At 39.9% G+C, this 23,397-nt stretch overlaps 1 protein-coding gene across 1 annotated transcript in view; it reads left to right on the top strand.

Moving 5' to 3' along the window:
* The first annotated feature begins 2,978 nt into the window (after nt 1-2,978).
* map3k7cl (map3k7 C-terminal like) overlaps nt 2,979-23,397 on the top strand; it is a 68,830-nt gene continuing 48,411 nt past the window's right edge. Inside the window, exons 1-2 of the mRNA XM_043700688.2 lie at nt 2,979-3,453; nt 3,913-4,027. Of these exons, the coding sequence (XP_043556623.1) occupies nt 3,376-3,453; nt 3,913-4,027 (193 nt within the window). The 5' untranslated portion in view covers nt 2,979-3,375. The remainder of the gene's footprint in view (nt 3,454-3,912; nt 4,028-23,397) is intronic.

The raw sequence follows: 23,397 nt of genomic DNA, 5'->3' as shown, positions 1-23,397 counted from the left end.
TGTCTTTTACACACCCCATCCCAGAATTAGAAATCTATCAATCTCTACTTCAAACATACTCAAAGACTGAGCTTCCACAGCCCTCCATGGTGGAGAATTCCCAAGCTTCATAATCCTCTGAGTAAAAGAACAATTCTCCTCTCGGACCTAAGTAGCATTCCCTTATTTTTAAATCGTGCCCCTGGTTCTAGACTCCTCAACAAGGGGAAGCAGCTCACCTGCATATATCCTGTCCAACCTTGTAAAGAATATTGTAACTATTAGTGAGATCACCTTTCATTTTTCAACTCTAAAGAACACAGGCTCAGTTTACACAATCTCTCTTCACAGGACAGTTCTGCCATCCTGGTGAAAGGTCTGGTCAGCTCAACTAAAGTCTATTGCAATCCCTTTCTGTCAGTAGCAATAACATATTTCCTGGGATAAGAAGATCAAAACTGTACATCGTACTCCGAGCGCTCTCTAACTGAGCTCCTACACAATTGAAGCCAAACCTCATTATTTCAGTACTCAAATCCTTTTGCAACAGATGACAACATTCCATTAGCCTTCCAAACAGTTTAGGGCACCCTGCACATTAACCTTCAGTAAATTCTTCACAAAGACACCTAGGTTCTTTCGTACATTTCAACCTCTTTCCAACCTCTTGCCATTTAATAAGTATTCTGCATATCTGCTTTACCCATCAAAGTGGATTTTTTTTCATACTTTGTTCCATTTGCCATGTTCTTGGCCATTCCCTAAGCCTAATTTGAAGCCATTTTACATTTTCCTCACAACACACATTCCTGCTTCGCTTTGTATTATCTGCAAATTTGGAAATAATACATTTGACCCCAAGTCCAAAACTTTGATCTATATTGTGAACAGTTCAGGTCCAAATACTTATCCTAATTGTTCCCCAGTCGTCACAGACTGCAGACATGACAATGACCTATTTATTCCTACTCTCTGTTTTCTGTCTTTTAGCCAATCTTTAATCCATGCTAGTAATTTACCTCCTATCACATGTGCTTTAATGTTTTAACCAGCCTCTTGTGGGGAACTTTATCAAAAACCTTCCGAAAATCTATGTTTACTCTGTCCTTCAGCTCTCCTTTATCAATTTTGTTACTAACATGTTCTAAAACCTCCAACAACTTTGTCAAACATAATTTTCCATTCGTAGATCCATGCTGACTATATCCAATCAGATCATTATCAACCATGTGTCTATTTATCTCATCCTTTTTTAAAGATTTGAGCATTTTCCTACTTGCTCATGTAAGGCTAACAGGTCTGAAGTTCCCAGTTTCCTGTCCAGCTCCCTTACTAAATAGTGGGTATCACTTTCTACTTTCAAATCTGCAGGAATACTCTAGAATAGAATTAGAATATAGAATTTTGAAAAATAATCACCAATGTATTTGCTATCTCAGTTTCAACATTCTTGGATACAGACCACTAAACCCTGGGAAGTTATCATTAATTTCTCCAGTGCAATATTCTTGTTAAGTCCCTTCAATCCCTCATTCTCCCTACCTACTTGGCTCACTAATTCTGGGTGATTTCTGGTATCTTCCTCAGTGAGAACAAACACAAAGTAATCTTTTAGCTTCTCTTCCATTCCTCTGTTTCCTATTCTAAATACCCTGACTCTGCCTACAGTGGACCTATGTTGGTTTTTGCCAAATATTTCTTTTTCATATACCTATGGATGATTTTATCACCCAATTTTATGATTTTGCACAATTGTATTCATATTTTATTCTCCCTTTCCTCATCAGTTTCTTGGACCTCCTTTGTTATATTCCAAAAACCTCCTAATACATAGAATTACTGCTATATTTGACAACTTTATATGCCATTTAAAAAAAAACTTATGCAATCATGAACCTGTTTTGTTAACCATGGTTGACTGATGTTTTTGAGTTTTTTGCACATTGAACAAATGCACAATTGCTCTGAGTCAAAAAATAGTTCTTTAAAGACTATCCATTGCTTATGTACAGTCATGCCTTTGAATTTACTTTTCCAGTCCACCTCAGCTAACCCTGTGCCCCATGCCTTCGTAATTTCTCGTATTCAAATTTAACTCCATTTCTTCATAGCTTTCAAATATAATTTAAAATCTTATTGGATGGTATGAAATGAATCAAAGCAAAGGGAAAATTCATAATCCTTTATAATGTTTAGACCATGTGATGATACATCCTGTAGATCAGAGTAGATAGGATGAGGATTTGCACCCTGCACCATTAAATCTCAATATGAAGCAGTCAGGGAAGGGTACACAATGTCGCCAGGTACTTCTCCATGGTGATAAAAGAAGAGTTGAAGGGTAAGTCAGACGAGATCAATGCTCATGGCTTTGTTAGCAGCCAATTGCAGAACGGCACTGGGAGACGTTTTATTGCCTGTCTAATTTGCTAGGGAATGGCACGTGGCTTGGGACAACCTAAAAGCAGAAGAGAAAACAAAAAAAGGGGAGGTTATAAATAGCTGCTGGGGCCCTCAGCAGACTAATTACTAATCTACCAAGCTTGCTTTAAACTTCATTTGTTTGAAATTGAACCTATTCTCATGCCATTGTGGAGATTCCCAAGGGACAGCAGTCTCTACCTGTCTTTGTTCTCTACGTGAGACTCCAATGGTACTTCATTTTCTTTTTTGAAAGAAAAACGATTGATTTTACTGACAAAACATGGGTGGAAGTTGACTGTCAAATTCAGCAGCCAGCACTGGAACAGATTGCTGCATCTCAGAATATGGTTATCTGATATGTGAGTTGTAGAAAACATGCCAAAATATGTCGAGGATTTTCGTGTCAGATGAGGCTGACACCTGTCATTACTGTCATTCAAGTGTTATTTGCTTCTGTTGCACAGACTACTATTCTGTCATATTGTGCTGAAGCACAGGCACACTGAGCCTCAGTTTGGAAAACTGCATCATGGTACATTTACGTACTATTGCAGCTGCAGTCCAAACTGGCTATGTCACCCTGAGCTAATTGGGGTCATAGGCATTTTTACTGACTGCAGTCATGTTGTTTAAAGGAGTTTGCTGTAGCAAGCTGACACAGACAGAGTTATGCTGACAATAGTCTTTCTAATTTAAAGGCAGTTTGTTTGCGCTTAAAAGTTTCTGAACTGGAAAGAAAATGCTAGAAGTCACATCACAGAGAGGAATTGCATCCTATATTGTGTGAGTGAATAAAGCCTTTTTGCCTAGAAAAGGAAGGGAAAGTCGGGCTGACAGAAAGCAGGCCTGAGGGAGCCCAGAGCCCAGGGGAAGTGCAGGTAACAGCATGCTGTCCTAGCAGCTGTTTCAGCGTCTATTACACTGTCAGTTTGTTGCCATGTAGCAGGTGCTCGATCTCACATTTAATCTTTAATGTTCTGCAAAGGCAAAGACCAGGCAGGACACAAGTCAGTTCAGAACGTTGCATCGGCAGGTGTGAAATTGTGCAAGGTAAGGCGTTAAGTGCAATCTGCTAGTGTATTCTAAAGTGGCAGTATGATCTTATCACAAAAAGTAGCTGCATTGCCTTAAAGTTTGCAAATGTTTCATTGTTATTTGTAGCTATCCTCTTGATTGTGAGCTATTAACTTTTCTCATGCTGAACTATGAAATATAAAGTGAAGTAGAAGACACGATACAGTGCTATAAATTCTGTAAGTTATTACTTAGGAGAAAATCCAGTGAACTCTGCTGTTGTGTTTTCCAGCTTTGTCACTGAGACACTTCCCAGTTTATCATTCTTTAATTTCACAGGTGGTATCATAAAGGGATAGGGAGCTCATTCTGGATCCCATTTAACAGAGACTTGCCCACAGAATGTTGGCACTTCTTTCCTTGTGGTGCTAAAGAAACTTTCCAGATAAATGTCAGAAACCTACAATGAATTACAATACCAATCTTTCCTTGCAGCTAAAGAGCAGAAACTACAGTCAGACCTATAGTCCCATTGGCCATATGATTACCACAAGGAGGCTACCTTCGGATAAACCTGTCCACATTTCCTTGAGCCTAGATGACCTTACAGGTATGACAACATATATCACTTACAAAATATGAAGACAAATTTATTCAGATACAATGTGGAATCTGCTTGTTCGCATTACTATCTTGTAAATTTAAACATTTGTAAACTTGTAAAATTATTTTAAAAAAGCAAGATTTCACTTTTAAGAAATGAAAGGAATTTCAAAACATTAGATTTTTGTGTACATATGAAAAAAGACACGGATTATTAAATATAATATGCGTTATTTAACTGTAACCCAATGACTAATTTATTGCGGTATATTTAATACATCCTGGTAGTGCTAATTTTTAAAAGTGCAACCTATAACTGTAAAGTTAATTATGTATAATATTTGACAATTAATAAGTTTTGCATTTTGTCTTTTCCTGATTTTGTTGTGCTTGTAAATAACTTCAGGTTAGTTATTTAACTAATTCAAATGCATAAACGATCTTTACTGATGTCTAAGGTGATGGATGATGTGGGCATATTCTTTATTCTGCATCGTTTAAGGTATCAGTGCTAGATAAACAACTGAGGAATGGGAAACAGTGCAGAGATTCAAACTTGGAGATTCATGCCAATTGTACCCAATGCGTTATCCATCTTTCTGCTTGACCTGAAGAATTTTTGCACTGTATGTCCTATAGCTTCATTTCAAACAGCGTTAACGAGCACATAATACGCCTGTGTTCCATTCCCTCGTAAATGACTGATGAAGCTCAGGACAGTTCTAATCTAACATCTGACTGATTGAATAGGAACCAGCTGGCATTTTCAGAAATGTATTTCTGTCAGTGGACTCTGGATGGTTCTGAAAGTTTAAGTTTTACAAATTTGGCTACTTTTTGATTTTTATTTTGCTTTCTTTTCACTCAGATATTTAGCAGTAGCATTTTCAATTGCTGTATTTAAAAATCAGATGATGGGAGTTTACTTAACATCTTTTGTTATTTGGAGGAGAAAGAAGAAGGTGAAGGGTGGAACCTGAGATAGCTTTGTTTGCATCTGAGGTAGGCTGCCAATAATTGCTCTCACTTCTGCAGATCCAGACACATTCACTTAGAGCGGTTGAGGCAAAGCTGCCTTTTACAGGCTGCCTTTCACTGCTGAGGGATTGATGGAGGCATTCTATTAGCTGGTGTCCGAATGCAGACCAGTAACTATCAGGGCCACTGTGGTTCTGAGTTTCTGTGTTACACAGTTCAAATGTATTTTCTGCTGGCATATACAGGCAGCTCCATCACTTCCCACTTGAAAGTCACTCACAAAATGAGACAAAGTTTCAATTCAATCAAATCCAAAGCATAATTGACTATTTGGGGACCAGCACACTAATCTATGGAGTTTATGAGCTGTAAAGATTTCCACCCCATAAATAGAGTAGTCAATGGTAAGCAACATAGAATGTTATACATAAATGTTTACTTCCCAGGCAATCATTATGTTTTAATTCTTACGAATCCGCTTTGGTCTAAGCATGGAGAAACAGGGAAGGAGGCAGCTCACCTGTAGCCAGTAATGTCTTAACACTCAATAACTGATCGAGCAACATATCTCTGTTAAAAGAGCAGCTTGATAGCTAGAGTCACACACAAGGCTCTCACAGATAATAAACTCAGCTAAGTGTCAGAGCCACTTAATACAGAAAATCTGAGCAGTCATCATGCGTGTAGCCTTTTTCAGTACATGAAATATTTTGATGCGCTAAGGCTTTCTTTTACTCCATTATAAATAAACCCTCAAGACATTTTAGTAAGGACAAGAACCATTAATTAGTATCTTGAAAGTGGCAAAAGGACGCTGCTCATGTGTTTTCGCCCAGTGCTTTCCTTTGGGAATTCTCAGCTTAATTCTTTTCCTGATATTGGTACAGTATCTGAATGATATAGTTTGTACTTAATTTTTTTGAGGTAAATTCTTTGGCATATTTTATATTGTAGATTTAGATAGATACAGGAAGCATGTTTGAGGTGAGAACAGAAAATTCACTATCACAAAATATGAAAACAAAAGAAGACTATTCATTCCCTCCAGCTTGTTTGTCTCCCAATTAGTCCATGGTTGATTTTTATCCTAATTCTGGTTTAAACATTGTAACCATTAATACCCTAAAATAGAATTTAAAGTATAGAAGTCAATTAAGGTGCTGCTGCTGTATACACTACGGTCAATAGTTGATCCTTTTTGGAAGATATGCCTTAATTTGAGAAAAAGAGCCTAGTTGCTTTGGGTAGTGTGCAGCTCTTGGAGCCATCATCCTTGTTTGTATCTTGGCCAATCTTAGCTGGCACCATCCTGCTTCTGTCACCATAAATGCTGCTGCTTGAAAGTTCACCCATTGTGTTCTGTTCACATCTAAGGTTTTTCAATGGATGGAGTCAACTGTTGAAACAATCTTAATTAAGCTCTCAATGAGGAACCATTATTGAGATTTGTCCTCAAGTTACAAATTAATGGCCATGTTTTGGTGTGGACCATTTGAAGCATTCTGGAACACCATGCTTCACTGTACACTGGGTCTGATTTCATGGGAGTTACATTAAAACTATGTAATGTTTTGAAATCTACAGGTGACGTAAGGACACAAGACAGAAATTGATTGCGGCCTATTCTGGCTCTGTTGTAATTCATGGTTGGATTTGGTACTTTTAATAATGACAACAACTTTATTTAATACATGCAAAAGACATGAAAAGCCCCTACTTTATTTCCAATGATGAGGAGCTAAAGTCAAACCCACATCCAGTTAGCTGGGGTAGAGCAATGACAGGAGCAGACCTCAGGTTCCATGTTATTTGAAATGTACAGATGTTAGAAGTATGTGCTGTTCAGTCTCATCTGTTCAGTCTTTAATAGTTTGCTTTCCTGCAGGTGTCAAAGCCCTCATAACCCTTTGTCAGACTTCCATTTTTCTATGACAGCTGTAATTCGCGTAATAGTGTTTTTATTTTTGAGGCAAGTTTGTTGCTTGTCTGCCACATTGCCTAAACTGCAACAACAACTGCAACTCAGAAATACTTTCTTGGTTGTAAAAGACTTCGGTAGTTCTTCAGAAATGAAAGGTGTTATATAAATGAAAACCTTTTGTTTCCTTTCTGCTCCTAGTATGATTACTGTTGCAAATGGGAATCCTTTAAGCTGAGCTTTTTGGAAGAGGTAGAGGTGCTGTGGAGGGGTTTCACAAATATTCGGCTGCCTGAGGGGTGCTGCAGGCTTTCTTGCTCAGAGCTTCACATACACATCCATAGAGAGAGGTGGAATTTCCATACTTTGGCATTGTGAAGACTGGACTTCTCAGAGTAACCCGTGATGGTTCACTCCAATGTGTGGGTGGCAAATTATTCTGGATCCAAAACATCCCAATCACTGTGTCATGCTTACGCAAGCATTACTTGTGAAGAGTTAAATGCTAGGCTGATCAAAAGCCAAAATGCTACTTATCCAATTTTTAGATCCTAGTGCACATGCTTGCAACAAAAATATTGGGACTTGTGTTGGGTCAGGAACAAACAAGTACAGAGGTACTTCCTATGTCTGCTGTGCCTTGCTGAATGTTTGATAGCAACCTCCTCTATGAATGTCAATGCTGCCATGCTTCAAGGAGAGTTGCTAGAGTTTGTAAAAGGCTGTATTATTGCGCCTAATCCGGTATTTAATCTCTTCAGCAATGATGGCCTTTTGAGAGTAGTAGCTGCCAAAGTGTTGGCAGTGCTTGGTGTATTCCAAAGTCTCTTTTTCAACATAAACAGGAGGTGGAATATTTGTCTGACCAGGTCTTGGTTGAAATAAGTTTATTTTGGGACATTGAAGGATGGGCTGAGATTTTTGTATGGAAAATTGAAGAGATTGAAGAGATCAAGAGTGGTTTTCAAATATGGTGCAGATCAGGCAACACTATTGTAGATGTCCTCATAATGTGGATCATCTATGTATTTATGCATATGTGTGCACAATATGTACAAATTGTTGGATCTTTCTGTCCATTATATGTCTTCTATCATCTGGATTTGTTATTGGGCTTCAGTTTTAATTTGTTGGAAGGCTGCTTTCTCGAACTGCAATCTTGGGTTGTTCTACCATGTAATGAAGGCTGCCTGTTTTTATTCCAGGAGATCTCAGCAGAATTTTGACTGGTCATGGTGATGCTCAAACCCTGGCCACAGGAGTTTAGTACATCTGATTTTATTGATCTCACTGTTCTGGGATTGAGTTGGAAATGTAAAGATTTTCTAGATTGTTGGTGTATGGCATTTATAATTCTTCTGGGTTGCTGAGACATTGATCTTTTTTTCTCTTTGACCTTCGGGGTCTCATCATATCTTGGTGCTTTGGATGTTCATCACCAATCAAACAAGTCGATGATCTGTCCAGAAGTCATCAGCCCTCTGGTATAAATCAAGTGACAGACATCTCATAGAACTTTGACCAAACAAAGGCATAATCCAGAAGATGCCATTGCTTTGATCTGGTATGCATCCATGTGGTTTTGTGGTCTTTCTGGCATCCATGTGGTTTGTTTTAATGTGGCACATGCAGCAGCAGAATTCCATTTGTATTGGCTTTTCCCACCCCGTTTTTCCCAATGGGTGTGCAACAGACATAGGCGTTACAAAGAATCCTGTATTAACTTCCTCCAGAAGGATGATTTTTTTTCCTGTTTTCTATACATGAAGGAGAACCTCAGGTGAGGCTAGAATCAAATTTCTCTAAAATGACTTCATCTGAGTCAAGGATGGGCATAAGCACTGACAAGACTGCCATATTGGTTCCTGCTGAACTGTGAGTGAAGTATCATGAATCTTCCATTTTTCCAACAGGGAAATATAGCAGTGCAGCCAATACTCTATTCTAGATGGCGAAACCAACTTGATGAATGTGAGGGTCACTGTACTCCTTTCTTTTCCAGTAGATCGATCTTCCTCCTTGTTTCTTCAGTTGCCCTTCCCCAGGTAGGCAGGTCTCACTGAGCACGGTGATGTCAGCTTGAAAATTTGATTGTTCACCTGATAGGATTGCAGTTTTTGTTATCAACTGTTCACCCTTGAGGTTATCCATGAGTTTTCTAACATTCCAAAGTTTCAATCTTGTTTTCTTTGACCACAAAGACGTTAATTCCACAGGGTACAGTTTCTCAGCCATGAGGAATTACGACATCTTAATTTAGAGACACTATTCCTCTCACCATTTAACATGAGCAGAGGTTATCCTGAAGAGGACTGCCTAGTAACAGATATTGCTATTCAAAGACACTTCTCTCCCAGTATAGGTATCCACCGACCTTCAGGCATCTGTTACCTGTGTGCAGATTCTTAGCCAGGATTTCCCAGGTTCATGTCCCTGTTCTTGTCACCAATTCTCCATATGACGCAGGACTTGGTTGATGGACTCTAATAAAAGCCTGTCTATAACCTTGGAGTCCCATGACTGTCCACGTGATCTTGATGGGTGGGTGGACAGATTTGGTGATGTGTCAAACCAAAAAGCCTTATATGGCACTTCTCTCACTCTCTCTCTCTTTTTCTATACCTTGGATGGAAAGCAGGAGGCAGCATTAAATGTAATGTCAAAGCAGGTAAAGTGGCAGAGTGAAGGACAGCTCGAATCTGAATCTCCAAACAAAATTAGTTTCTATGAAATCTGCTTGGATCCCAGCCAAGTTATCTGGAGTTTTTCAACCCTATAGTCATTGCCAGGTAGATGTGCCAGAATTTGTGGGCGGCACGGTGGCACAGTGGTTGGCACTGCTGCCTCACAGCGCCAGAGATCCGGGTTCAATTCCCACTTCAGGTGACTGTGTGGAGTTTGCACATTCTCCCCGTGTCTGTGTGGGTTTCCTCTGGGTGCTCTGGTTTCCTCCCACAGTCCAAAAATGTGCAGGTTAGGTGAATTGGCCATGCTAAATTGCCCGTAGTGTTAGGTGAAGGGGTAAATGTAGGAGTGGGTTGCGGGTTGGTGTGGACTTGTTGGGCTGAAGAGCCTGTTTCCACACTGTAAGTAATCTAACTTGCAGAGATTTTGGGCGATGATTTCACAAGTATGCCCAATCTGGTAATGTTGCCTGTCCGTCAACCTGCCATACCTTTTCCCACACAGTGCAATGCTGCACAAAACATTCCTGTGACTGGGTGTTCTGAGGACTCATTAATAAACGTTGGGCGTTCAGATATCTTAATGTTGCAATTGGATCTGTTGTTTCTGCTTTATTATGGGAACAAGAAATTCTGCTAGCAATAATCATCTGCCAAATTAAGCTACGATGACATTCTATCAACATTATTGTGCAGCTGGTCCTGCCTGATACCTTTTGTGGTTGGTCTTCTTATTCCAGACATTTCAAATAGTGAAACTCCCATTTGGAAACTTATTCCTGCCATTAACGGCAGTGGAGATAAAAAAAACGATCAGTTCAAGGTATCAGCAGGAAAGAAAGAGTAGTGAAGACATTAGAAATGACAATACTGTAACCTTTCCATGACACAGAAAACTTTGCTGCTTTTCATATGAGCTAGGAGCTGGAGTTGGGCATTTGGCCCTTCAAGCCTGCTCTGTCATTTAAAAAGATCATGGTTTGTATTCCAAATTCCACATTCCCACCTATCCCTAATAATCTTTGACTTCCCTGCCTTTCATAAATCTATCCATTTATATATTTAAGAACCTATCTATCACAGCTCTAAAAATATTTAATGACCCCAACCTCCATCGTCTTCTGAGATAAAGAGATTCAAGGTCAGATAACCCTCTGAGAGAAAAAAAAAATTCCATTATGTCTGTCCTAAAAGGATGTCGACTCATTTTAAAATAGTATTCCCTAATTTTGCACATATCACAAACAGAAACGTCCTATCCATTTTTATCTTGTCAAAACCATTCAAGATCTTATAAACTTTAAACAAATCAACTCTCGCTCTGATGGACCTCAATGAAAACAAGCCTAGCCTGTCCAAATTATTCTCATAAGAAAATGCATTAATTCCAGGTACCATTCTACTAAACCTTCCCTAAATTTCATTTACATCCTTCCACAACTGAGGAGACCACACTGGATACAGCTTTCAAGTTGTGGTCTCACCACTTGCCTCTCTAACAAAAGTAGAATTTTCTCATGTTTATCTGCAACTCCTCTCATAATAAGGAGCAGCATTACATTAGCCTTTTTTCATTACTGGTTGTACCCTCACGCTAACGTCTTGTGACTCAGGCACTAGAACACCTAAATCCCTCTGTACCTTGGAATTCTGCAGGTGTTCTCCGTTTACATAATACCCTGCTTTTTTTATTCTTCCTGCCAAAGTGGACAACTTCAATTTTTCCCATACTGTACTTGATTTGCTATATTTTGCCCATGCACTTAACCTATCTGTAATCAGTGGCCACTAGTCCCACTAGATTGACAATCCTGCGCATCAGGACATCAGGACTGACATACCCACAAACTGAAGCTAGCTGTCATCCATTTGACGCAGGAGCCTTGACTCAAATAAACTTTGATCACAAGAAAATGCAACAGGATACAAACTCAGCAAGTTTATGATGGGACATGGTTGATGCAACTAAAACAGACACAGAGAATGTTGCAGAAGCGCTGCAGGTCCGACAGCATCTTTGGAGAGATAAACAGTTAACATTTCGATCCTGGTATGACTCTTTCAGATTTGAAAAAGAGTCATATCGGTCTCAAAATGTTAACTCCGTTTCTCTCTTGACAGATACTGCCAGTTTCTGAAATTCTCCAGCATTCTCTATGTTTGTTTCAGAAATCCAACATCTGCAGTATTTTGCTTTTACTTGACGTGAGTGGGTCTGTTCGGGTTTCTGATGACTAGACCAGATATACAGTACATCGACATACTAGGAGCAGGAAGAGGATGTCAGCCCCTCAAGCCTGCTCCACCAATCAGGAAGACCACAACTGATCTGATTGTGACTCCAGCTCTACTCTTCTGCCTACTCTTGACATCTTCTGATGACTTTGTTAGTTAAGGACATATAAAGTTCTTTCTTAAAAGTAATTATAACCCTGCCGACATCACATGTCTGAGAAAAATCTCCCCTTCTTGATGTAAAATGGTTAACCCCTTATTATTAAATTGTTCCTTTATTCCAGTCACCCCCATAAGGGAAAAAATGTTCTTTTAGCATTTGAGCTGTCAAGTTCCCTCAGAATCTTAAATGTTGTAATAAGATCAGTTCTCATTCTCCTAAACTTGAACAGATATCAGCTCAGCCTGTATTGGTAAATCAAGAGGAGAATGGGGATGTGTATTGGGATATTTAGAATGAATAGGTAGATGAACACAATCTAATATGAAGGGAAAACAATTCTATTTCAAATGGGGTATTTGCTCCAAAAGCAAGGCATAGATATTTTTAGAAGATTTACAAGTTTCTTCCCCTTATAGGATATCTAAGATTATGAAACAATCTTAATCAGATGGACTAAGGAGTGGCAGATGGAGTTTAATTTAGATAAATATGAGGTATTGCATTTTGGTAAAACAAACAAGGCAGGACTTGTACAGTTAATGGTAGCTCTTTGGGTAGTGCTGTGGAACAGAGAGACCTAGGGGTTCAGGTACGTGGTTCTTTGAAACAAGTAGACAGGGTGGTTAAGGAGGCAATTATCACACTTGCTTTCATTGCTCAGATCATTTGGTAAAGGAGTTGGGATGTCATGTTGAAATTGTACAGGACATTGGTGAGGCCACTTTTGGAGTACTGTGTACAGTTTTGGTTGCCCTGCTAGAGTAAGGATATTATTAAATTGGAGAGGGTACAGAAAAGACTTATAGTGCTGATGCGGTAACTGGGGGGTTTAAGATATAAGGAGGGGTTGGACAGGCTGGGACTTTTTTTACTGGAGTATAAGAAGTTAAAGGGTGACTTTAAAGAGGTTTATAAAATCATGGAAGCATAGATCAGTTAAATAGCAATGGTAGGGAGTTCAAAACTCGGGGCATATTTTTAAGGAGAAATTAGAAAGATTTAAAAGGAATGCGCAAGCTAGGGAGCTATAGACCAGTGAGCTTGACGTCGGTGGTGGGCAAGTTTTTGGAGGGAATCCTGAGGGACAGGATGTACATGTATTTGGAAAGGCAGGGACTGATTAGAGATAGTCAACATGGCTTTGTGCATAGGAAATCATGTCTCACAAACTTGATTGAGTTTTTTGAAGTAGTAATAAAGAGGATTGATGAGGGCAGAATGGTAGACATGATCTATATGGACTTCAGTAAGGCGTTTGAAAAGTTTCCCCATTGGAAACTGGTTAGCAAGGTTAGATCTCATGGAATACAGGGAGAACTAGTCATTTGGATACAGAACTGGCTCAAAGGTAGAAGTCAGAGGGTGATGGTGGAAGGTTGTTTTTCAGATTGGAGGCCTGTGACCAGTGGAGTGCCACAAGGGTCGGTGATAGGTCCACTACTTTTCGTCATTTATATAAATGATTTGGATGTGAGCTTAAGAAGGTATAGTTAATAAGTTTGCAGATTATACCAAAATTGGAGGTGTAGTGGACAGCAAAGATGGCTACCCTAGAGCACAACGGGATCTTGATCAGATGAGCCAATGGGCTGAGGAGTGGCAGCTGGAGTTTAATTTAGATAAATGTGAGGTGCTGCATTTTGGGAAAGCAAATCTTAGCAGGATTTATACACTTAATGGTAAGGTCCTAGGAAGTGTTGCTGAACAAAGAGACCTTGGAGTGCAGGTTCATAGCTCCTTGAAAGTGGAGTCGCAGGTAGTTAGGACAGATAAGAAGGCGTTTGGTATACTTTTCTTTATTGATCAGAATATTGAGTACAGGAGTTGGGAGGTCATGTTGCGGCTGTACAGGACATTGGTTAGGCCACTGTTGGAACGTTGTGTTGCAATCTGGTCTCTTTCCTATTGGAAAGATGTTGTGAAACTTGAAAGGGTTCAGAAAAGATTTACAAGGATGTTGCCAGGATTGGAGGATTTGAGCTATAGGGAGAGGTTGAATAGGCTAGGGCTGTTTCCCCTGGAGCGTCGGAAGCTGAGGTTTATAAAATCATGAAGGGCATCGAGAGGTTGAATAGCTAATGTCTTTTTCTTGGGGCGATGGTGTCCGGACCTGGAGGGCATAGATTTAGGGTGAGAGGAGAAAGATATAAAAGAGGCCTTAGGGGCAACTTTTTCACGTAGAGAGTGGTGCATGTGTGGAATGGGCTGCCAGAGGAAGTACAATTGCAACAGTTAAAAGGCATTTGGATGGATATATGAATTGGAAGGGTTTGTGGAGGGATACGGGCTGGATGCTGGCAGATGGGATTAGATTGGGTTTGGATATCTGGTCTGCTTGGACGAGTTAGACTGAAGGGTCTGTTTCTGTGCTGTACATCTCTATGACTCTATGAATCTAAGCGGCAATTTTTTCACACAGAAGGTGATTCATACATGGAATGAACTGGAGAGAAAGATGCAGGTACAGTTACACATTTAAAAGACATTTGGTCAGGAAATAGGAAAGGTTTGAAGGGATATGGGCCAAATGCAGGCAAGTGGGACTGGGTTAGTTTGGGAAACTGATCAGCATGGACGAGTTGGACCGAAGGGTCTGTTTCCAGCCTGTGTGATTCTAAGTGTATAACATTCTGACTTGAGGAAATAAAAATGGAGTCTGTGCCAAGGAAATGGGTAAGAGATGATGTGTGCTTTGGAAAAATTAGGTTAGCAAAGGGAACAGTTGGGTATTCTACACTTACTAAGTGTCAACATTTCACTCAGTATCAGTGTCTGGATCTCTCAACAGTGCCAGGAATCCATCTTGTTCAGTGTGCCTGATCTATAAAATGCATAGAAGTTCACCTGAGTTCAAGATGGATGTGAAAAGCTCACTTCCTGACATTCACTGGAAAGCTGAAGAAGGAAAAGAGACCATGATACTCTAATTCAGTGCTCATATCTTTCGCAGTCAATGCCAATGCTAGTCCTAATCTCTCGCACTCAGATTTTAGTGCCTGGATCTATCTGATTCTATTCCAGGTTGTCTCAATGCCAGCGTTTCTATCACACAATTGCAGGGTCACTATGAACTCATATCAGTTTCCATTTGACCTAATGCCAGGGCTCTCTCTCACTTGCTGTTATTTCTAGGGTTTCAGCTCACTGTCAGTATCAGAGTTCCTGAATTATGCGAGCTCACCTCCAACTCAGTGCCAGGATGTCTCTTGTTCAGGGCACAGGCCTCTTTCAGTCAGCACCAATGCCAGTCTCATTCAGTGGAGATGCTGGAGTTGGACTGGGGTGGACAAAGTTGAAAATCAAATGACACCAGGTTATAGTCCAGCAAGTTTATTTCAAATTGCAAGCTTTGAGCTCTGAAAGCTTGCAATTTCAAATAAACCTGTTGGACTATAACCTAGTGTTGATTGACTTTTGATCTGATCTCATTCAGCAATCAGCTTTATCACATTTAGTAGTGGTGTCAATGTCTTGTTCACCCAGAATAAAGTAAGAACAAAAAACAATCCAGCACAGGAACATGCCCTTTGGCCCTCCAAGCTTGTGCTACCACATTTTGCCCTTCCATACTAAAACTGTCTTCGCTTACAGGATCCGTATTCCCTTCCTATTCATATTTTTGTCCAGGTGCTTCTTGAAAGTTGCTATTGTGTCTGATTCCACCACCTCCTCTGGCAGTGCGTTCTAGGCACTTTGTGTGAATACTTTGCCTTGCATGTCTCTTTTAAACTTCCACCCTTCACACCTTGAACCCGTGTCCCCGAGTAATTGATCCCTCCACCCCTGGGAATAGGCCTCATACTTCCCATTCTATCTATACCATTCACAATCTTACAAACTTCTATCAGATTGCCCCTCAACCTCCTGTGTTCCATTGAAAACAAAACCAGCCTATCCAACCTTTCATCATAGCTAAAATCCTCATGCCAGGCAACATTCTGGTAAACCTTCTCTGTACCCTCTCCAAAGCATCCACATTGTTCTAATAGTGTGGTGACCAGAACTGGACGCAATATTCTAAGTGTGGCCTAAAGTTCTATAAAGCTGCAGCATAGCTTGTCTCTCCTTATACTTAGTGCCTCTTTCAATGAAGGCAAGCATGCCATAGGCCCTTTTTTACTGCCTTATCGGCCTGCTTGCCACCTTCAGTGATCTGTGGACCTGCACACCCAGATCCCTCTGCATATCAATACTCTAAAGGTTCTGCCATTCGCTATATAATTTTCACCTGTACTTGACCTTCCAAAATGCATCACCTTACATTTGTCTGGATTAAACTCCATTTGCCATTTTTCTGCCCATGCCTCCAACTGCTCTATATCTTGCTGTATCCTCTGACAATTGTCTTTACCATCGGCAACATCACCAATCTTTGTATTGTCCACAAACCCCATACTAATTAGACATACTATATTTTCCTCCAAATCATTTATGTAGAACACAAGGTCTCAGCACTGATCCCTGTGGAATACCACTAGAACTAACCCTCCATTCCCCGAAAAGCATTCTTCCACTGCTACCCTCTGTCTCCTATAACTAAGCCAGTTCTGTATCCATCTTGCCAGCCTACCAAGATACCATCTTTTGTACCAGTCTGCCATGAGGGACCTTGTCAAAGGCTTTACTGAAGCCCATGTAGAAAACATCAACTGCCTTTCACTCATCAATTGTCTTCATCACCTCCTCAAAAAATTCAATCAAGTTAGTGAGGCCTGACCTCCCCCACACAAAACCATGCTGGCGCTAATCAGTCCATTTGCTTCTAATTGCATCTAGATCTTGTCCCTGAGAATCTTTTCCAATAGTTTCCCTACCGCCAACATGGGGACTTATCCACCTTAATAATTTTCAAAACACACAACACCTCTTCCTTTTTAATAGCAACGTAACTTAGAAATTCGACACTCCCTTCCCTGAGATCATCCTCCACCTTGGGATTCTCCTTAATCCTGTTTGCTAACAACTTTTCATAACCCCCTTTAGTCTTTCTAATTCCTTGTTTAGGTTCTTACCTACTTTCCTTATATACTTAAAGAGCTTCATCAGTTCCCATCCTCCCAACCTTACACATGCTTCCCTTTGCTTTTTGATAGATGTTATAACATCCCTGGTGTTCCAGTGTTCACATACCTTGCCATACCTATCCTTCATCCCACCAGGAATGTGCCACTCCTGAGCTCTTACCAACTGACGTTAGAAATGCTCCAACATGTTTATCCTGTAAAGTGGATTTACCCTGTTGCTTCCAATCAACATTCTCCAGTGGCTGCCTAATATTGTTGTAGTGCGCCTTCCCCCAATTTAACGCCTTTATCCGAGGACTGCTGTTATCCCTATCCATGAGTATCTTAAAACTCACGGTATTATGGTCACTACTCCCGAAGTGCTCCCCTCTGAAACTTCACTCACCTGCTGGTCTCAATTTCCAAAATCAGGTCCAGTATAACCCATTCCCTGGTTGGACTGTTTACATGCAATGTGAAGAAAAGCTCCTGAATGGTCCTTACAAATTCTGCCCCATCCAAGCCCCTAGCTGTTGTTACATCTTTCCAAATTCTGTCTCCATATTCTCTCCTCTGTCTCCTGCTGGCTGTTGGGAGCCTGTAGTATACCCTCAGCATTCTGATTTCACCTTTCCTATTGTTCTACCTGTATCGCCTTGCTGCATGAGTCCTCTAATGTATCCTCTGTTATTACAGCTGTGAGTTACTCCTTTACCAGTAATGCACATCTCCCCCACCCTTTTTACATTCCTTTCTATTACACCTGAAACATCTAAATCCTGGGACATTCAGCTGCCAGTCCTGTTCCTTTTTCAACCAAGTCTCCATAATCGCAATAATGTCATAGTTCCAGAACCACTGCTCTCATTCATTCCCAAGTCTGTTTTACTGATAAAGCTACAAACTTTCCATTGTATGATGCTAGTATTTTTCTCATTAAATACCAGATGGTGTCTCAAACAGGACCAGAGTATGTTTCACATATTGCCAAACTCACCTTGTGTCAGGATCTCTCAAAATTCAGGATCATTTTCTCATACAATGCAAGGATGTGTGTGACTCCACTCTGTTAACCCTGCACTGCTGTTCATGTGCTGTAAGATAGACACACAATGCTTCTAGGGAAGGAATTCCCAGATTTTGACTCAATGACAGGAAAGAAATGTCAAAATATTTACAAGCCAGGATAGCAAGTGGCATGGAGTGAAAACTTCCAGGTGGTGGTGTTCCCATGTATCTGATGCCCTTGACCTTTGAGATGGAAATGGTTATGGATTTGAAAAGTGATGTCTAAGGATCTTGGCAAATGTTTGCATGCACCTTGTACATAGTACACACTGCTGCTACTGAGCATCAGTGATGGAGGGAGTGGATGCTTATGGGTATAGTACAAGTAAAGCGGGCTACTTTGTTCTGGATGGTGTCAAGCTTCTTGAGTGTTGTTGGAGGTGCAACCATCTAGGCAAGTGGGCAGTATTCCATCATACTCCTGACTTATGCCTTGTAGATGATGGACTAGCTTTGGGGTGTCAGTGTCAGGAGGTGAGTTACTCACTACAGTATTCCTAGTCTCTGACCTGCTCATGTAGTCAATGTTTTTAGTCCAGTTGAGTTGAGTTTCTGGTCGATGGTAACCCCAAAGATGTTGATAGTGGGGGATTCCATGATGGTAATGCTATTGAATGTCACATGACAATGGTTAGATTCTCTCTTGTTGGAGATGGTCTTTGCCTGGCACTTATGAGCCACAACTAATCAGCCATGATTCAGTCTAATCCTGGATCTTGTCCAAATCTTGCTGCATTTTGGATTGTTTCAGAATCTGGGAAGTCATGAATGGTGCTGATGAACATCATGCGGTGATCGGTGAACATCCCCACTTCTGACCTTATGATCGAGGGAAGATCGTTGATGAAGCAGCTGAAGATGGTTAGGCCTAGGACATTATCCTGAGGAATCCCTGCAGAGATGACCTGGAGCTGAGATGCCTGACCTCCAATATCCACAACCATCTTCCTTTGCGCTAGTTATGACTCGAACCAATGGAGATTTTTCCCTTGATTCCTGTGAGCTCCAGTTTTGCCAGGGCTCCTTGTTTCCAAAGTCTGTCAAATGTGGTTTTGATATCAAGGGCTGTCATTCTCAACTGACCTCTGGAATTCAGCTCTTTCATCCATGTTTGAACCAATGATCTAAGGATCTTGGCAAATGTTCTGGATGTTGAGTGGCCCTGGTAGAACCCAAACTGGGCATCAGTGAGCAGTTTATTGCTAAGCAAGTGCAGCTTGATAGCACTGTTGATGACACCTTCCATCACTTTACTAATGATCGAGAGTAGACTGATGGGGCAGTAATTGGCAAAGGTGGATTGTCCTGCTTCTTATATACATGATATACCTGAGGAATCTTCCATATGGTTGGGTAGATAACAATGTTGTATCACCTGTGATTACTATAGTGAATAAGACTCATTATAATATGCTGCAACATTAGTAGAAAGTAGCTTTCTTTTAAGTTTTGTAAGGCTGATAACTTCTTTTTTTTTGTATTTTTGATTACTGAAATGGGAAAAGGACTGTGTTAAAAACCAAGATTTGTCGAAGGGATTATTGCACTTTTTAAAGAGCTACCACCTCATTATAAGGGCTGTTTCCATTGTTGTTCAACCTGTGGAAAATTAATTGCAGGTGGACTGGTGTCAGGGGATGTTTAGGAAAAGAAATTCAGCTGCCACCAAGTAGCTGATTGGTCTGGGGAATGGTGACCAATTTCAATGACAAAGGCCTCCTGCCCAGCAGCAACTATGATTGGTTTACAGGTCGCTGAACAGATTGTGGGTGTGAATAATATTTCCAGAAGTCTTTGATCTCTGGAAGCAAAAGTGATAACTTTCTCTTTGCAGTAAAAAAAAACCTAAGGCCCGAAGAAAGCCAGTTTATTTTGCCTTACTAGATGCTGTAAGCTGTTGCTTTTAATCAGTAAGTCAGAGATTTTATAAGTTGCAAACTGCCTTCCAGATTTTTTCCTCCATTAATAACACCTTTTTCTTTGTTTCTGTCTGTGCATACATTTGGGATGGCAGGGGGGAAGGGGTTTATAAGGGAGTTCAAGATTTAGCTAGTAGAGTTATATGTCAACAGTTCATGAATGTTTACGTGTAGATAAAACCTATTACTTGTAATAATTGGTAAATGTTGTTAAGTCCAGAAACCTGGTCCACATTTTCTGTCAAACAAGATCTAAAAAGATAGGTAAATTGGGGAATTTTGTGTGCTATGATTAAATCTTTAACCTTTATGACAATGCCAGGAATAGTGGGGTTTAATTTCAAGCATGTACCTCGGTGAGACAAGGTATCTTTTCGGAAGCTGAAGTCTGTTCCTGACTCCAATACCATTGCTGGCCTTTTATGTAAAGGCCCCTTACAGACTGGATAAGTTGGAGAAAGACTTTTCCACTTTTTTCTCCATGCTTAAGAAACACTGTACATTATTTAAACACTTCTAGAAATTCACTGATGGTTCTTGTCTTCCTTGAATCCACTTTGATGCCTTAATCTTGGGCACTGTGTCCAGGAAATGTGATTGCTGTTCCAGAGAATGTCACTTCTAATTTATTATAATGCCTGCATTCTGTAATGCCTTTGTATATCCTTGACCCTCCTTCATTTTACCATGCACAAGGATGCAATCTATACGGCAAATTATTTCCCTTTTTCCCTTTCAGGAGTCTTGCCTTTTGGAAACTTTCTGGAGCAAAGACGATGCCAAAATGGTCGACAGTTGAAGTGATATTGCTTGAATAGTGTAATAAGTGGAGTCAGCAAACTTCACCCTTGCTCTAAGAGTATCTGCCAGAACCCAATTTTTTTGCCTGCTTTCTGAAAACCTTAACTAATAGATGGAGTGGGATGAATTTCACTTTTTACTCCTTTGTTTTACTGAGTAAAATCCACGCACAATATTTGTTCTCCACTTGTCTTCGGAAAAAAGTCAGAAATCACACAGCATCAGGTTATAGTCCCAAAGGTTTATTGAAAATCACAAGCTTACAGAGCAGTGCTGTATAAAAATCTTTTGGACTATAACCCAATGTCGTGAGACTTTTGATTTTGTCCACTCCAGTCCAAAACCGGCAGCTCCACATCTTGTCTTGGGAATAGTTAATGATGATAGGATCTTGATTTCAGTCAGGCTGTGTAACTGAGATTTTACGTCTCCCATTAAAGAATGTGGAATTTTCCTGGGAGTGTACAAACAGATGTGTCTAGCGAAGTAATGTGATGCTCTGTTTCAATTTACCGCAGCATTTGAATAGCTTTGGAAATTCTTGCTGAAATTCTCTCCCATCTTCATTATTAAGTATAGTATCCATTCTGTTATGAGGCCCACATGAATGCATTTACTTTTGCAGTCCAGTGTGATATTTGGATTTCTTAATACATATAGAGTTTCACTGTTTTTTTTCACCTCTGTGACAAAGCTTCATGGTGATTTTCTGACCTCCTGGACCTTGGAAATTTATCTTAGCAGGTCTGACTCTTACAGTCTTCAATACTGGCAAGCTGTCTGCTACTGTGTCAAGTTTAAATTCTGTTTCAACCCCTTGTACCTTCATGTTAGCCATCCAAAATGTGACTTGACTCTTATTGACCTCACATAAGAACCTTGTCTTCACCTTTTGTTCTGTATCTTTAACTTGTTGACCTTTTATCCTTGTTGCATGGTTTCCGTTTCTTTTTGGAGGAGATTTCCTTTGTTTTGATGTTATAAGGGGGTTAACTCCTTTTTTAATTAGTCCTGACTAGTCACACTTAAAGCACTCAGTTTCCCCTGCTAACATTTGTTGTGCTTGTGATTTTGTTCTCACATCTTGTACATGTGCTGATATTGATTCCTGCTCATTTGGTGTTTGGGTCATTTCCAGGAGGGGCGACAATATCAGCTTGGGACCTATTCATCTGGCTCTGGCAGGACAATCCCTGATGTTTCCTCATGATACTGACCAATTTTGGGCCCTGATTTGTGCCTGTGTAGCTACAGGTTGTTCTGCTATAACACAACAGTTGTCTTCCTCTGCAACCTCACGGTATAGAAAATTGTGCTATGGAAAACCGCTATAGAAAATTGCCATATCCGTTCAGTAGAAAGTTTGCATTATCCAAACAAGGCCCACAATTCGTCAATCATGTTATAGCTAATTTGCACCAATGAGACGTGCATTATAACAAAACAAGCTGTAATTGCATTGCCTATTCCATTATTATATCCTCTGTGAATTGAAGCAAGTTTGACAGCTTCTCATACTTGACACTGACTGCTACATATTATTTCATCTTTCTAAGGTCTACGTGTAAACTCCAATCTGTTTAGAAAGCTTCCATTAATTTTCCTAAATATTAAAATCACTGATCAAATCTCAGTCATTCTATCACTAAGTTTTGTTCAAGGGGGTAAATCACAAAGCAAATGCTTTAACCGCTGTAGTTATCAATCATAGTGTTTTCTTTAATGCTTTGTCTTACCTGAACATCCATTTGCTATTGGACCTACATCATATAAAAACATGATGAGGTGTGTATAGCAACTGCCAATGTCAGGTTAATGCGCTATTGTGCAGAAAATACAATTGTCTCTTCTGAGAAGTAAGATGCATTCGTGCAGCAATTCTAATAAGCAGAAACATCATTCAGTTCCTTTTGTGTGTCTCTTTTTTTATTCATTTGTGGGGTGTGGCATCACTGGCTAGGCCTGCATTTATTGCCCATCCATAGCTGCCCTTGATAAATTCAATACATTTAATATCCTGAAACACTGAAATATTAAGTAATAATTTGAATCATTAATTGCAACATACTCAAGAATTGCCTCAGTATCAAAAAAAGATAGTCCTTGTTATTTTTAATTTAAATAAGTTGCCATTCTAAGACAACCTCTGTCCAAAGTCCATCTTTCAGAGTTATTTGCTGGTCCTCAGCCTGGCATTAACATTGACATGTTTTACAATTAGTCTCTGTAATATCGCCACAGCAACTGTGGTGTTGTCATTACAGACTTTTATTATTTGCACCATACTGGCCATCTGGACTATGATTCATCCATCTGTTTTTAGAATACTCATCTATTTTCAGCACAAGTAAGAAAATCTGTAATCTAGCTAGCAAGTAAACAAATTATGATTTTAAGACTGATATTTTATTTTAAACTTGTATTAAAATTTATTTTAGAAAATAATTTGTTATCAGACATTAAAAAGGATTTGGTTTGAAAATGGCCCTGGTACAAAGTCAGAAACCATGTTGTGACAGTCAACTGAAGTCAAACACCATCCTAAACTAAGTCTATGTCTGAGCAGAATAGACATCAATTATTCATTCTACATTGCTAAGGGGTGATG

The sequence above is a fragment of the Chiloscyllium plagiosum genome, unplaced genomic scaffold (assembly GCF_037043375.1).
Source record: "Chiloscyllium plagiosum isolate Xiang-an unplaced genomic scaffold, Cpla_swu_hap1 HiC_scaffold_12, whole genome shotgun sequence".
In the NCBI taxonomy this organism is placed as follows: domain Eukaryota; kingdom Metazoa; phylum Chordata; class Chondrichthyes; order Orectolobiformes; family Hemiscylliidae; genus Chiloscyllium; species Chiloscyllium plagiosum.
Note: the sequence above shows the minus strand (reverse complement) of the source record. Positions and strands in the feature narration are given on the sequence as shown.